This window comes from Phyllostomus discolor, chromosome 8 (genome assembly GCF_004126475.2).
Source record: "Phyllostomus discolor isolate MPI-MPIP mPhyDis1 chromosome 8, mPhyDis1.pri.v3, whole genome shotgun sequence".
Lineage (NCBI taxonomy): Eukaryota > Metazoa > Chordata > Mammalia > Chiroptera > Phyllostomidae > Phyllostomus > Phyllostomus discolor.
In genome coordinates, this window is record NC_040910.2 from 90,442,071 (window position 1) to 90,459,059 (window position 16,989).

At 34.9% G+C, this 16,989-nt stretch overlaps 1 protein-coding gene and 1 non-coding gene across 7 annotated transcripts in view; one reads left to right on the top strand and one right to left on the bottom strand.

Moving 5' to 3' along the window:
- TANC2 (tetratricopeptide repeat, ankyrin repeat and coiled-coil containing 2) overlaps positions 1 to 16,989 on the bottom strand; it is a 313,462-nt gene that overhangs the window by 144,511 nt on the left and 151,962 nt on the right. For 2 of the 6 annotated variants that reach the window (XM_036033532.1, XM_036033531.1), the window contains exon 5: positions 9,736 to 9,846. The exons of the other annotated variants lie outside the window; for them this stretch is intronic. In XM_036033532.1, coding sequence (XP_035889425.1) covers positions 9,736 to 9,846 — 111 coding nt within the window. The remainder of the gene's footprint in view (positions 1 to 9,735; positions 9,847 to 16,989) is intronic. 6 annotated transcript variants of the gene reach the window in all.
- On the top strand, positions 15,801 to 15,906 carry LOC114504344. Its single transcript, XR_003685128.1, has one exon. It is a non-coding gene; the product is annotated as a U6 spliceosomal RNA (small nuclear RNA).

Below are 16,989 nucleotides of genomic sequence, written 5' to 3' on the forward strand. Positions count from 1 at the left end.
TAAAGTCACTGTTCTTTAATCTCCTTATTTTCAAGTCACTAAGATTTTTTCCTGGAACCTGTAAAGGTTATTTTATTTTTATTTTTTACTAAATTCATTCAGGTGACACTGGTTAATAGGTTTCAAGTGTCCCTTACTATGATACATGACCTGTATATTGCATTGTGTGCCCACCACCTGAAGTCAGATCATCTTCCATATTTTCTAAATCTGGGATTTATTTTAGAAATAGCACACTAACATAATGTGATGTAATTACCCACACTTAAAGAGAAAAGCACCATTCTAGGAAGAAAAACTTCACTGTACTGTGAATAGTCAGCACAGATTAATAAGCAAGGGAAAAGACCTATAGAGAAGTTATCTAAAATTCAGCAAAGGAGTGTTGAATATCAAAAGGGTAGGGTACCAGAAATTCTGGTAAATCAGTAACTAAAATCCTCATAGAATGAGTGTTATGACCTCATTTTGTCATAGTCCAGAGAAAACTGCAACAAGAAAGGGTAGTGATTGGTGCACTCTGATGATGTGAGACACAAAACTGAAGTGTTAGGAAAGAAAGTAGAATGGTCTAGAATTGACTTTCCTGAGTCAGCCCTTAATAGAATGTTTCATATATTCCTAATTTTTCTGTTCTTAAAATCTACTATTATACATCTCTCATATTTACCTTTACTTTTTATTCTGATATTTTCCTTGTTTGAAAAAAGTTTCAATTTTTAGTAGTGGCTATTAATTTCATAGTTGAGAACACTTTATTCATTTAATATTTGTTGAGTACTACAGAGCAGACAGTGGTCTCAGCACTAAGGATACAGTGATGAAAAAGCTGAACAAATTTGAAATCACAGATTTGATACTTAAGCATAATAACTAACATCTCAGTTTCCTGGATCACAGTTTATGAAATTCTGTTCAAAGTAAGAATATCCATTCTAATATGGCAAATACAGACTAAGATGATGGTGTCTGGATATAGTAATTTCTGTAGTATATATAATTCATGTATTTTTTTTTTTAGTGTATGTTTAAAGACTGGCCACGTAGTAGTAAGAGAAATAATGTTGTATTTCAAAAACTATTTTCGAATAGTGGTATGAGAGAAAGGTATGGTACCAAGGGGTAGTAAGGGGTCTTTTTTAAAATTTAATAATTTCTTTGTTGTATTTTTATTACCATTTATTCCCCTTATATCCTCCTACTGTGCCGCCTCAGCACAATCACCACAATGTTGCCCTTGTTCATGCTGATCAAGAAGAACAAATCAGTGCTGAGAGATAAATCAACAAATGTTAGCTTCAGCATCAGAATCTTAGTATGGCACCATGAGACAGATTTTTCCAAGCCCAAACCTAATGGAAGCTAACCTTTTAAAACATAATCTCAAAAATGACATCCTATCACTCTTGCTGTATTCTTTTTGTTAGAAGCAAGTCACTGGGTCCAACCCACACTCAAGGAAGTAAACTGAAATTCTGAGGAAAGGCCACTTCAATGGAACAATAAATTTTCCTTGCTTTTTGTGCATATTTGATATGTTTCATCTCATGGTGTGGAACCATAAATCCCCATCCTTGCATTCCAGTATAAAATTTCTGTAATATTCCTGGTATCCCGCCGTTTTTATATTATGAACTTCCCTGCCACCCTTCTTATAACTGGCTGTAGGTCTTTCCTCTTGATTAATCTGTAGGGATTATTTACATATTACAAATTATTAAACTGTACTGTTAAGCAATTTATAATCAAAACTCACCATAATCTCATCAATTTCAATGTTATAATGAGTAACTTCTAGATAAGGAAAAAACAAAAAGGAGGATTTAAGTGATTTAGAGATAAGGGATGGCAGTGGTGACATCAGATATGACTCAGATTCATAATCTCTAGTTTCTTAGGTGTCAAAACAAGTCAGGGATACCTTTCTGTCCCTTGCTTCCATATTATTTTTCATGAATACTGGATTGCAGGAATGAACATATATACTGCTTAGGAAAAGGAAACACAAAAATAGAGTATTTTCAAAAGTAAATCTAAAAACACTATAATAATTATAGCTAAGATTTATATAGTACTAACTATGGGCCACATAATTGTTATTATTTTATAATGTTATATTACATCTTCACAGCATTCCTATGATGTAGGTAATATAGTAATATCAATTTTACAGATAAGGAAATGAACCATTTTTATGTAGTTTAAACTGGTATATTTTACTCCCAAGCTAGTGCATTATACTGCCTCAAAAACTGAATGTTATAATGGGTTTCAGAGTTAAAGGAAAAACTGTCCATTTGGATATCTAACTAAATTATAGATCTAAGCACCATATTCACAGACCAAGATTTTAGAATTTGTGAGGCAAAATACCTTGAGACATGTTAATCTAAAAGTCAGTGTGATGAGACTGTTAATCTTTTAAACAATGATAAAATATAAATCAGGAATATAACTAAAAATGTTCAAAGTAAAAAGTTTTATTCAAAAAGCACCTGTTCACTGAAATAACTTTCTAACATATTAAGAACTTATTAGTGGGTACAGAAGTATGGGGAATATTCATATTATATTCTAGTTTTTTGGTATATTTGTTTTCATAACCAGTAATCAATTTTTGTCATACTTAAAAAAACTAAAATGATTTCTGTTTCCCTCTCTGCTTCTCTAGTTTCTAGACTGACTTTCATATCCTGATAAGGGCAGTACTGAAGTTCAATTACTCCTTTCATTCTACTTACAAGTCTGTCCACTACGTAACTTTTAGCATTTTTTAGGTCTAACAGTTGTATCATTAACAGGCTTTGTTTCATTTCAACGTTTACAAAAGTATTTATTTTGCCTCCCCCCCTTTTGGTGGGGGAAAATGTGTGTCATAGACTACTTTGAGAACCTGTTGTAGAAAGAAGCACGTATGTACAGGTAGAATAGTGTTTGTGCATAATTTTAAGGAGTTTAGAAGCCCCCTAAAGCTCACCACATTAACTCAGGTTAAAAACTTTGTTATACACTTACTATATTTATAATGTAGTAGACATAAAGAATACAAACACAATATAACAGGAGATATGAATTGCAAGAGAAAGGCTCCTGGTACCCATATAGCACAATATACAGGGTTTTATTTATTTAGATGTATAGAATTCATTAGCAAAACAAACGAAGCATGCCTAACTATTTAGGATAAAAATAACATTTGATAATGTTTTCAGAGAAAAATGGAAGAAAGTGAGAAAACAAGTCATCCTTCTCTTTTAAAAGGAATAACCATGATTTCACAGGAGTTAGAAAAAGAAGGTTCAAGGAGCTAATCCCTTTACATAAAGCATTTTATTTATCTATAGTGCTTGTACTTGTGCTGTATATAGAATTTACAATGCTGATAAAAAATTCAAATGAAAAATCCTTTACAAATTCAAATATAAAATAAGAGTTTGTAACTATCATAAGACTCTCTTCCATTCTTGAATTTCAAATACATACTAATTTTGTGGTCACCTTAAATAACACTGTCCTTTGCAGGACAATGCCATTTTATTTAAAAGGATCATTATAAAAAGATTAACCTCAAATTTTTCTAAAAACATTTGGTGTGAATAAAAGCTTCTTTATTTTCAGAACAAGGGTCTGGACTTTGGCCTTTCACTTTGCACATGTAATCAAAAGTGCTATAAAACTGTTGATCTGACTTCTGGCCAAGATGGAGGTGTAGGTAGATACACTTTGCTTCCTCGCACAATCAAAAGAAGGACCACAACAAATTTAAAAACAAAAAGCAACCAGAACTGCCACAAAATTGAACTGTATGGAATGCCAACAACCAAGGATTTAAAGAAGAAACATTCATTCAGACTGGCAGGAGGGGCGGACAGGATCTGTGGCAAGGAGGCAGCTGGTGGGGCAGGTAAGGTGGACAGGGCAGTCCCGCATTTGCATGTGGATAACTGGCAGGAACAACTGGGAGTGAGACAGACTGTGCAACCAAGGGTTCTAGTGCAGGGAAATAAAGCCTCAAAACCTACAGCTGTAAAAACCTGTGGGAGTTGTGATGGGAGAAACTCCGAGCCTCACAGGAGAGTTCACTGGAGAGACCCACAGGGTCCTAGAATGTACACAAATCTACCCACCTGGGAATCAGCACCAGAAGAGACCAATTTGCTTGTGAGTAGTAGGGGAAGTAACTGAAAGCTGGCTGAGAGCTGAGCAAGTGGCACTGTTCCCTCTCTGACCCCTCCCCCAAATACAGTGTCACAACGCAGTGACCTTGAGTTTCCTCACCCTGGAGAATACCTAAGGCCCTGCCCCTTACAACATAACCAGTGCTGGAGACAAAAAAAAAAAAAAAAATATGGTCCTGAGGAAAGAACAGATCAAAGCTCCACAAATATGACTAAGTGATGAAGAGATAGCCAACCTATCAGATGCACAGTTCAAATCACAGGTAATCAGGATGCTCACAGAAATGGCTGAGTATAGCCACAAAATAGAGGAAAAAGTGAAGGCTATGAAAAGCGAAATAAAGCAAAATATACAGGGAACCAACAGTGAAGGGAAGGAAACCAGAACTCAAATCAATGATTTGGAGCAGAAGGAAGAAATAAACACTCAACCAGAACAGAATGGAGAAACAAGAATTCAAAAAAAATGAGAAGCTTTGGAACCTCTGGGACAACTTTAAACATTGTAACATCCAAATCACAGGTGTGCCAAAAGGAGAAGAGGAAGAGTAAGAAATTGAAAACTTATTTAAAAACATAATGAAGGAGAACTTCCCTAATCTGGCAAAAGAAATAGACTTTCAGGAAGTCCAGGAAGCTCAGAGAGTTCCAAACAAGTTGGACTTAAGGGGAACACACCAAGACACATCATAATTAAGTTACTCAAGATTAAAGATAAGGAGAGAATCTTAAAAGCAGCAAGAGAAAAGGAGAGAGTTACCTACAAAGGAGTTCCCACAAGACTTATCAGCTGATTTCTCAAAAGAAACCTTGCAGGCAAGAAGGGGCTGGAAAGAAGTATTCAAAGTCATGAAAGGCAAGGACCTACATTCCAGATTACTCTATCCAGCAAAGCTCTCATTTAGAATGGAAGGGCAGATAAAGTGCTTCCCAGATAAAGTCAAGTTAAAGGAGTTCATCATCACCAAGTCCTTATTTATGAAATGTTAAAGGGAATTATCTAAGAAAAGGAAGATGATCAAAAATATGAACAATAAAATGACAACAAACTCACAACTATCAACAACTGCACCTAAAACAAAAACAAAAACAAACTAAGCACACAACTAGAACAGGAACAGAACCACAGAAATGGAGATCACATGGAGTGTTAACAGTAGGGGTGGAGGGGGAGAATGGGGGAAAAGCTATAGGGAATAAGAAGCATAAATGGTAGGTGGAAAATAGACAGGGGGCAGTTAAGAATAGTATAGGAAATGGAAAAGCCAAAGCACTTATATGTATGACCCATGGAAATGAACTAAGGGGAAGAATGCTGGTGAGGGGGGGCACGCAGGGTGGAGGGGAATAAAAAATGGGACAACTGTAACAGCACAATCAATAAAATACACGGAAAAAAACCTGCTGACTTGACCTGCCATCTGTGTCAAGGTTCATTTGTACACTTGAAATTATGTATTATAATGTGTAACATAATTTAAAAATACTAAAGTATAAAAAAAAATTGCCATCCTTTAGTGGCATCTGATTACTGAACATTTTCAATACAAATTTATTGCAGAAATTTTAGCAAAAGAAGAAAAGTGTAATGAGAATGATGAACCAGAAGAATGCTAACATCTTACTGTTTATTTTGTCTGAGCTAAGCATTTGGCATATACATTATTTTATTTAATCTTAATCCTATGAGATCTACCCATCATTTTAGAAAAAAGACATATTATTTATCACAATTTGCAGAATTTAAGGATATGAAAGTTACATGCAGTCAGTCACACAGCTATTAGGTGGACAGAGTAAGAAATCAAATCCAGATTAAGTTTGGAACCTGAGCTCTCGTTCACTAATATATGCTGCCCAAGAAAGAAAAACAAAACCACGAGTAACCCCACCAACCAGATACAACCACTGCTAACATGAGCATTATTTCACTAATCCTGTTCTCTCCTCTGAATTCCCAACAACCCCACTTCTCTCTCTCTTTAGGCAATCAATGTTAGTTTGGTGAATTTCTTCTAGATGTTTTCCACTATGAATGTGTATTCATGTTTTTATACAAATACATATTTAATTTTTTAAATCACAGAAAGAACATGATGCTATATATAACATTGCTATGACAGGAAATTGAAGCACAGAGATGTTATGTGACATGTTTAAGATCCCAAGACTATTAAGAGGAATGTCAGAATTGAAACACCATAAGACATTTAACAAAAATGACTGTAAATCTTTACATCTTTTTCCTCATTATTTAGAAACACTCTAAGATCTTATGCTAGGTAACAAAATTAGCTAATGCTGATGAGCACTTATTATGAACCAAGCATTCTGCTAAGTACTATTTATTTATTTAATTCCCATCCAAAGATATGTCTTGATTTATTTTAGAAAGAGAGGAAGGGGGCACGGGAGCAGGGAGGGAAGGATGGGGAGAGAGAGAAACATCGACTGATCACCTGCCATACACACCCTAAATGGGGATTCAACCACAACCTTTTGGTACATGGGATGACACTCCAACTGAATGAGCCACCTGGCCAGGGCAGTACTTCATATTTATTAATGTAAGATTATTATCCCCACTTTTATAGACGAGGAAACTGAGGTTTAGAAAGGTTAAGTGACTTGCCTAAAATCACACAGCTAACAAGTAATTCCATTATCAGATAAATTAGAGTGCAGGATGAATCTCTTATTTTGGGAATTGTTTTGTTGAAATCACTGATACCAATTGGGTACCCTAAAAATAGAACACAGTTCTGTCTCATACTTGTAACCCTACACAAATCACTTATATTCCCTGGATCTTTATTTCCCCACTGCAAGATGATTATCAAACACAATTCATTTCTCCCCTAACCTGGTTGCTCAGTTATATATAACATCATCAGTTATCTCCATGGTTTCAGTTGCAGAACCAAAATATACTGTTTACACGTATTTTTTTCTCCCATTTTCTGCATACAACAAATCTGATTTGAGGAAAGGTAAAATTTAAATTAGATATTTTGGTATCTAATGTTATATAGACTAAATTTCTCAATTTATTAGACAAATATTCTAGATTAACAGCTATATCCCAGTGCAGCTTTCCTGAGACTTTACAGACCACTTATTAACGACTTGCTCTGGTTTGATACACAATTTCTTTTTACATGCAGGACAATACTGAACACCAGACATGGGTACACAGATACCAGGTACAAAAACAGAAACCAAGAAAAAGATATGTTCACTTCTCAGACACAAAAGCTTTATTCTTCTAACCTTGGACACCAAAAGTTTTAGGTTGAGATAATACAGAAACAACATCCCCAATTACTACTCAGAAGTCAATATCAAAATGAACCCTACAGATTTCCAGTACTGCCCAACAGACAAACAGTGGACAATGCTGTGAACAGTCTGCTGCAGTGACCCCGCTGGTTCCCCAAGTGTGCAAACCCAGCCAGCAGCGTCAGCATCACTAGGATTTTGTTAGAAAAGCAAATTCTCAGCCCACCCAAGGTGTACTGAATCAAAAATGCTGGGAATGGGCCCATCAATTTGCATTTGAAGAAGGCCTCCAGGTAATTCTGAAGCATTCTAAAATTTGAGAACCACTGCTCTAAACCTTTGTGAAATATATTATTTTCCTAAATTTGCATGTGATAATGAATACAGCAGGTGGACAAGAAGGTATCAGAATACTAGCTTTAACTGCATTATTATGTCTGAATATACAATAAAATGTGGCTATGGTCATTGTTCTGTTAGTATATCCTATGGAAGAGAAATTCAAAATGAATGGTTACTTGTTTGCTTTATGAGTGTATACTGCGTTCATTTGTTTATTGTGAATTTTTGGTATCAGAAAATAATAGCTTCAACTCTCAGGTTACCATTCTTATCTCAGTAGAAACTTATTTTCAGAGTGGTTAATAAGAGCAAATCACTAAGAAGTTTCTGTGCTTTAAACTTGTTTCAGATAAGAGCCTGCAAAACATGGCAATTAACATTTTGACAACATGTTTTAGTTTCTTCCTGGCTTTCTGAAAATTTGAACTGAAGTTTAGTTTGGTTCAATTCCAATTCAGCAAAGAATTCATGCTTGTGGAAAATATATGTGAACAACATGAATAAGATTCTTCACAGTGATTCAGCAGTGGCATTCCAATATACATTAGCTACCTTACTTCTTGATTATAACAAGAGCTCGATTAGATTAAGGATGTCAGATGGGCCAATCAGGAAGTAAAAGCATCTGACTTCTTTTCCAAAACTCAATGTAGGAATAGGGAATTAGTCCATTTATTTTATTTTGTTACACTAAAATTTGTGTGAACAAATGCAAAGCACAATAGTCCACTGATCAAGAAGTATGACAATACCTCAAAACATGAAAGCATCTTCCAATAATGTGCTATACTGCCATTTCATTCCTTTTAGAAAAAAAAAAACTGGTTCCTAATACATAACTACTATGATTGACTTAAAATCAATATTCATCTATAACAGTAGATGAAGCCCAGGATTCTGCACCCTGAAAGTGAAATCCCAAAGCCTTTCAATACTCAAAACTGATTCATAAAATCAAATGTTTCTGATTAGGTTTGGCTCAAGTTTTTGCCGGTTGTTTTTTTATTTTTTTAAATCTGTCTTTTCTGGGTTCAGAGGTTTACTATCCTGAATATTTTAGATGAGAACTACTGATATCTTCCCTAGGAATTAGAAATTATTTTATTCTGCTTACCCTTATTGCTGTAAATACGTAGTGGTTGCATTCACTGTGGTTTTAACTAATTTTAATGAGTGGGAATAAACAAAAGACCTAAAACCAAGTCTTCTAAGGTCCTTTACTAAAGCTCTGATCTGTATACTCAACCAGAGCCATGAACATAGCTCTATAGACTCACTGTAGAGTGACTGTAAAGGATGTTGCCAGGCAACCCATCTAAGTTTGGGAGAATCTAAGCATTGATAATGACTCTGTCTCAGTTTGGCTCCCACACAAGAAGGGTTTTAGTGAACTCCCACATGTGCTTACAGGCTATTCATGAGAAGAGATATTTCTAAAAGTGATTGTCTAGGAATCCAAATCAGGAACCTATGTTTCTTTTCTAATTCAAGCTTAATGTTTCCAGCATCACAATTACTTTCTATGACTGTCCAGAATCCAAGTGGAATTAGGCAGAATAGGTCACATGTAGAGAGCTAGTGTTGAGTGATCATTTTTATTCAGATTTTTAACATTCTTATTTGCACATGGCCAAAGCAAAATTTCTTCAAGTATTCCAAATCATGAAAATCACCCTGAAAACCATTTATCTACCACAATCATTTTAATTCTTTTGAAAATTACCTTTAAAGTTTTTAAATACTTATTCTCATTAATATCAATAGTTGAAAGGATGTTCAGCAAAAACTATGTTCTAATAAGGAAAATATGCAATCAGTTGCAAAAGAGGTAATGGGTTTGTTTTTATAAATAGTATACATGCAAAACACTGCTCTGTTGGATGGGCCTGGTCCAAACCTCCCTCTTTCAAAGCAGACACTTTGCATGCATGCTTACCAGGGCAGTATGCATCCACGTCCAGTTTCTGAGCTGAAGTGAGGGTTGGTGAGCCAAGCTCGGATTCTGGAATTCGTGGGCTCTCAACAAACTTTGCCTTCCTCAGAGGGGCTAAGGAAAAAAAAAAAAAAAAAAAAGAAGAAGAAGAAGAAGAAAAAAAGAAAAAGACAAAGAGGGAGAGGAAAAAAGGGGGAGGGGGAATAGAAAGGAAGAAAGAAAGAAAAAGGAAAAAGAAACAGAGGGAAAGAGAAACATAGAGGGGTCATGAGTAAGGGGAACAGCAGGCAACAGATGGAAGCACTTAAATGAACGACACACTCTGTCAAACTCAGATCAGGTTACCCTATTTTTTGAGCCAGAAAAAAATTGCATTCTTCATAGAGGAGATGGGTCTTGTTAAAAAGTCACTGCAAACTGGAAAAGCTAAAATCTAATATTCAAAACTATAAGCAGAAGTTGTAACTGTCTGTAATCTTTACCTATTTTCTCTCTCTATAAAGTGAAGAGCTTTCTTATTTCGTCTTTGTCATTAAATACAGGTATTAACTAAGGAAAATATAGGACTAAGTTTTAGGATTTTGTTTACAATAATTGTAACCAAAAGTTTTTTTTATCCAGAAATAACTATCATAATACTCAGTTGTGATAAATACCCTAAGTGGGATTAATCTACCTCATGTAACAAGGAAATCAATCACCTGACTGTTCAGTTATTGATGTTAACAAGTCAAAACTACTAGTGGACTGAGATATTAACCAGGCAATGCCAGTATGACACTGGATGCTGAACAGATATAATTTAGTTACAAATATAATCATGTAGTCTATGGAACAGTAATATTCCACACCATGGAACCCATTCATTCTTGTAAGGAATGAAATATAAAATATAACTCACAAATTGAAAGCTTCACTTATTGAAAGCTCAAATAAATTTTATTTACTGAATTTTAGGGGTTAGGGTTAAGACACTATTGATACACATTTAAATAATCAGTTAATATATTAATAGTTTAAAATATGAATAAGATTGCTTGGTACTTTCAAACTGAGTTCTATTAAATAAATTATATAATATGGTGAAAATGTTTAGCATACTATCAAAATGTCAGCTGAATCTGATATTGATTTGCATTTATTACATATCAGTATCATAACTATGTCCAAAACATAGAGTGCTTAAGATCACATTACTTTTTTCAAAGTTTCTGCATATTCTTCAAAATTCTCATCTACTACTGATTCACAAGGGATTCTAAGTTATTCCTAAAAGTACCTGTAAAAAGTAATATAAAACTTTGCCATTATAATGGCTAGAATTCTTCTCTATTTTATTTGGAGGATAAAAATAATAAAATATTAAAAAATACTTTTGAAATGTGCCAGTACTCAAAACTTACAGACAGCTAATTCACACTTTAAATCTTCCTAGAGTGTGTATGAGTATTTTAAGCTTCTGTTAAAAAAAACAAAACAAAAACAAAATAAAGCTGGTTACTATCTCCATGGCAACAAAGGCTAAGGTTGCTAACAGCACGGTTTTCTGCCTAAAGTAAGCTTTGAAACAGCAGGATTCTCACCTCTCCTAAGAATGTAATACTTGAGCCTATTTTTAAGAAATCATGTCACAAATGAATATCTCAAATGATTTATATGCATATCTACTGGCTACTAATAGCCAATATAGATCTCTTATCATAATCTCACCAATTAAAAAATAATGAAAATTTATTTATCCAATATTGTTTAGTACAAGATAAATTATAATTTAATTCTGAAAGCTCTTAGGTCTGCAGAATTTTATTAATACATTGTCATGGCAACAAAATAACAATTTTACCTGCTGAGTTCTGACAAAGACAGCACTGGTCCTTGCTCAAGGGACTCTATATATCTAAAAATCTTAACAATTTTCATAATGAATTTGGGGCTAGTAGACAGAAGTTAGCAACTCAGGGTAGATATGTAAGGAAGAAATTGATGGATGAAAGGAGAAATTGAGGGAGGTCTGAGTAGTGTACAAGAATTATGAGATGGATTCAAGGGGAAAAATCAGGATAATAAAGATCTGTGAACTCAGTGCCTTGTAGATGTCTCTATTTTTCCTTCTTAGAGAATTCCAACTGAGGTATTTTTAGCTCATAGCAGACATTTAATTATTTTTTCCACTTTCATCTCTCCTTTATCCATTCGATGCTACACATGTCCAAGAATAAATTTGAATTACTTCATAAGGTAGCTAATAATGATGCTCTGATCCCAGAAAACTAGTATCACCTGTAAGTCAATCAGACAGACAGTATAATCATAGCATGACAGACTGTCCAGGAGTCTTAAATACTGCTTGGTGGAGAACACAGAAGATCATCTTGCAAGATGACACAATATTTTGCTTGGAAGCCTAGAATTTTAATGTACTTCACTGTAAAAAAATTGGTATATGAGATGATTCAGGTGGGTAAGAGAATTCTAGATCAAAACTGTTTACCAAAGAAAACAAAGAAAAAAGAAAAGAAAAATGAAGTGGCTGAAATGAAATGGGAAGGAAGACTGACTCTACAATCAAACCAGGGATTTTACTGTGATGTAGGAGATAATAGGAAGGTACTGCTCTGAGAAGTACTCTGAACCTATATTGGGAACATGACTCTTATACTGTAAAAGACTTGAGTTTGGGAATGTGGCAGAGGTGGAAAGGAAAAATAAACATCAGTTCAGAGTACCAGCTTAGTCATGTCAAAGACTTAGGTCTTGGCTCTAGTACTTATGAGTAGTAAGAAAACAAGCTGTTAACTAAACCTCACTCAGCCTTAGTTTTCTCACGAAGTCAATGGATTTTTACCAGGCTTTGTAAGTAAGTCGAAGCACGTAAATACTTAGCCCGATGCTTGGATATGGTGGTATAGCTCATCTATGAATTTATTAAGACATGGAGCAGGGTGGGCTATGCCTATGTAAAACAAAGTAAGCAACTGTTTTCAAGACATAGTATGGAGAGGCAGTAGAGAGGAAGTATAACATAGTGTAATAGTGAAGGGTTACTCAGCTTAGGAATTAAAAGGGTCTGGATTCTGAAACCATCTGAAACCAGCAAGCCTAACTTAGAGTCTCATCTCTTCTCCTTTTCCCTAGCTGTGAGAACCTTTCTGTGCCTAGGTTTTCTTATCAGTTATTTGAGGGTTAACAACAGTACTTACACCATGAAGGATGACAAGAACAGTGATATTACCAATTATTTTAAAAATTATTTAAAATTATTTGTATAAAAATAATAAAAATCTTTTAAAATTATTCATAACTTTCTATGAGGAACACATTAAACCCTATTTTGCAGAGGGGAAAATAGAATCACAAGATCTCATGCCCAAGATCACAGTATTTAAGTAGTAGACTATTACAGACTCATATCCAAGTCTTGATTTAGAGTATGATATATTGTTTCATTTCAATACAATTCTTCAAGGACACACTCGTTTTAGGAAGAGATGATTTTAAACAATCTATAAAAATGGCAGTAAGTAGCACTGAATTACATAGTATGGCAGAATTTACTAGTACCTATCAATATCCTGGCCTCCATTCCTTTCTAAGCAGAGGGGTGACTATAATTGCCCTGTGAGGTTTAGGAAGAACTATGTGACTAGTTTTGGCTTATGAAGTAAGAGAAGAGGGAACATAGCCCCTGCATGATTCTATAGCCTGTCTCTTTCTCTGGCACGAAAATCACAGAGGTCTCATGTTGAAGTGGTGGAGATACAAAATTGAAGCAATTGTATTGCTGTTATAAAGGACATAAAGTATAGCTGTGTTGGAGAGTTGCCCAAATTTGCTGGGCAAATTAGACCTTTGTTGTGTTAGGCCACTAAGATTTTTAAGGTTGTTTGTTATGATAGCATATACTATCCTCTTTTGCTTAATGAAATAGTTACAATGTTATTTCCTTTTCAGTCATCTTTCAATTCTTTGGAATATGTCAGAAGAAAATTTTAATGTGGTGCTAGTAGTTAATCCTTTTTCACAAAGAGAAAGAAGAGTTTAGCTTCACAGCCATTGAAGACAAAAGATTTAGTTAAAATTAATGTTCTACTTCATTTATACCATGTGATGATGATTTTCAAGTTTGACAGATTTATACAGTGTATAAACTTTCTTTTAAAGTAAATGTATTAAAATAAAAACAAAATTTAAAGAAAATATTAGGTAAAAAATATGGTTGTAAGAAAGTATGGCAAAAATCATTAAGATGCTATGCCAAAGAGTGAAATTTAAGAAAGAGTGCTATGCACCAAGCTATATCTCACTAGGGTAACTTTTGATTTAATTCTCTATGTCCTGTCCATTCTATGTAGAGTTTCGAGCAAATTATTTAGGCAACTGCATTTAAATTGGCATACAGTATTAGGAGATAGAGCTGATAAAATATTTTGAGATAATAAGAACAATCTATTAGAGTCATAATTGGGATATGGGCTAGGCATTTCAGAGAATTAAGAGATAGGTGAAGTGGAGAGTAGAAAATTAATTTTAAAAAGACATAAACAGACATGGTTATTTGAACAGTCTAGTCTTTTGATTAGATAATCAGAAGTCGCCTCTTAAATTTTTTGCTATCTTTTCAAGAGAGCCAATCCAGTTCTACATACTTATAATAGTCACGGACAGCACAGTGAAAGGTCAAAGAGGGGAAAGAGGCAGCACAGAGTGATTCAGTTGTACATGTAGTACACAATCTCTGAAGAACCTACATCCAGAGTTATACTGTGGCATCCTTAGACTAGTATGTGAATATAGAAAAGTTTTAGTTACTCTGTTAAACTGAGAGTAAATCATGAGGCCATTCTTAGGTACAAAGGGGAGATTAGTAGGTTCTAAAGCTCATAGCTTCTAAATTTGTGCTACCACCCTTCAAAATACCAAAAAATGAAGGGTCTCATGAGGCTCACTCACCAAACTTGGCATACAAAGAAAACCTTTGGAAAATTTTGCCTCTGTATATGAAGAAAGAGAAAAGGAAAGATAGATAAGATGGAGAAGAAGATAAAGCATTTCGTTTCAGGGAGATGGAAGGGAAGATGCAGGTTGAAAGGGAGACAGGGACAGAGAGTGGGGATACCTAGATTAAAGCAGCTGTTCTAACAGGTCAGGCAGAACAAGAGCTAGCACCAGAGCCAAAAGGAAGAGAGCAGCGTTTTCATCTGAATGAACTGATGTACATACAAACTTATTGAGAAAGACCGAAGTCTCTCAAGCTTACTTTAGACTTAAATATTTGTAAAAAGTATGCTCCTCTCCCATAAACACCACTACTGTTACAGTACAATCATGTTTCCTCCTTGTGTTAGGGTAAGCCAAGAGCGAAAACAAATAACCCTAAAATCTCAGTGGCTTAATGTAAGAGAGTTCTCACTCAATATGACTGTTCAGTAGGAAGCTCCTTATCTTAGAGCTTCAGAGTTCTCTGGTGGTTTCTCTGAATCAAGCCAGAGGCTAGGGGGGAAAAGGAGGAACTGCATATAAGAAATTTTTATAGCCTAACCTGGAATTGGGATACATTATTTTTACTCATATTATTCAAAATTCAGTAATACGACACACTTATCTGCAAGGAATACTGGGATATATAGTTTATCTGTATGCCCAGGAGGAAAGGAGAATAGGTTTTGGTGAATGCATAGAATTCTTTGCCACATTCCATAAAATATGTAGCTTGGAAATTCATTAAGAGTGAGATGCAGAACTAATGAACAAAGCAGCAAATTCTATATAAATTTAGCCTTCTTTCTTTTAAATGAACTGAAAATACATCATCAAAAATTAGGATCAGCTTAAATCTACTTTTTCATTCAAATATAATGATACCTTTTATTATGCTTTATAGATTAACTATATCTGTAAACAAAAATAAATATAATGCTTTAGATTACAGTGCCTAGAATAATGTCTGGCATATGGTAGCTGGTTAATAATTATTTGCTAAATGGACAGTATACAGTAGAAAAATCAAAGCAAAGACAGGCATTACAAATAGAGTTTTAATAAAACAAATGTTTTAAAAAGTACTCATGGTGCTTGTTCGGCAGCACACATACTAACATTGGAACGATACAGAGAAGATTAGCACGGCCCCTGCACAAGGATGACGTGCAAATTCGTAAAAAGCACTCATATATAATATAAATGTTAATCACACTATAAATACCCTCACTGACTTAGACTTTCATAAAACATTATAAAAATCACCATTATTATATTCAGACTATAATCATTTAATTCCTAGCTTTAATGACTGGATTATTTTCCATAAAAAAATGTCCAAGAAAATATGCTAATAAGGACATAGTTCAGTTAAAAATGAAACACTAGAAAAGACACTTTAGTCGTGTCCAAGTACCTTCACATTCAGCAATATGTGAAGGATGCATTAACAAAAGATGTCAACATCCTTCTTATGATCGACCAGGAAGGCTAAGCAGCTGTTTTCTGATCCTCAAAGGCATTAAGTCACTAGAAGATCAGTCTGATCCTTTTGAGCCCTTTTAAAGCTTTGTTGAGGCACGTGTGGAGCAACTTTTTACTCCTAGGCTAATTTAGCCCTGCTACCAAAGTGTGTCCTTTCTTGGATCTCTACTGAATGCTCTTAATGCTTCTAACAAGATCTCTACACTCTGATCACAATGAAAAACACCTCCAATTCCTATGAGAACTCTAGGAATTGTTCAGTTTAGAGCTCCCTGGTATTTATTTTTTCCCTAGCCTCATGGAATCTCACCCCACCTATGTGCAACTCAGTATTAAGACTCAAAAGGACCCTTATGCAGAATTTTGTAGTTCTTTTCTGCTTAGCTCTCTATTCTTCAATAGTCTGTAAATTCCAGTTGCCTTGGTTTCCCCAGTTTCTGATCTCTGTTTCCTCAGTTCAACAAGACTGTTATTCTCTGAGTTCCCAATCATCAGGAAAATACGTTTAGGCAAAAAGCCAGAGTTCACCTAGTTTCCTCCCCCATCCTTTCTCTAAGGCAGGGGAGTCAAACTCATTTTCACCGGGGGCCACATCAGCCTCAAGTTTGCCTTCAAAGGGCCAGATATAATTCTAGGACTGTATAAATGTAACTACTCCTTAACAGTTAAGCGAAAGCTCAGCGCTGCCGCTGGGTAGAAATAAGGTGCTGGGCAGGATAAAACAGGTGGAGGGCTGGATTCAGCCCTTGGGCCTTGTGTTTGCCACCTGTGCTCTAAAGGATCACATTACCATAC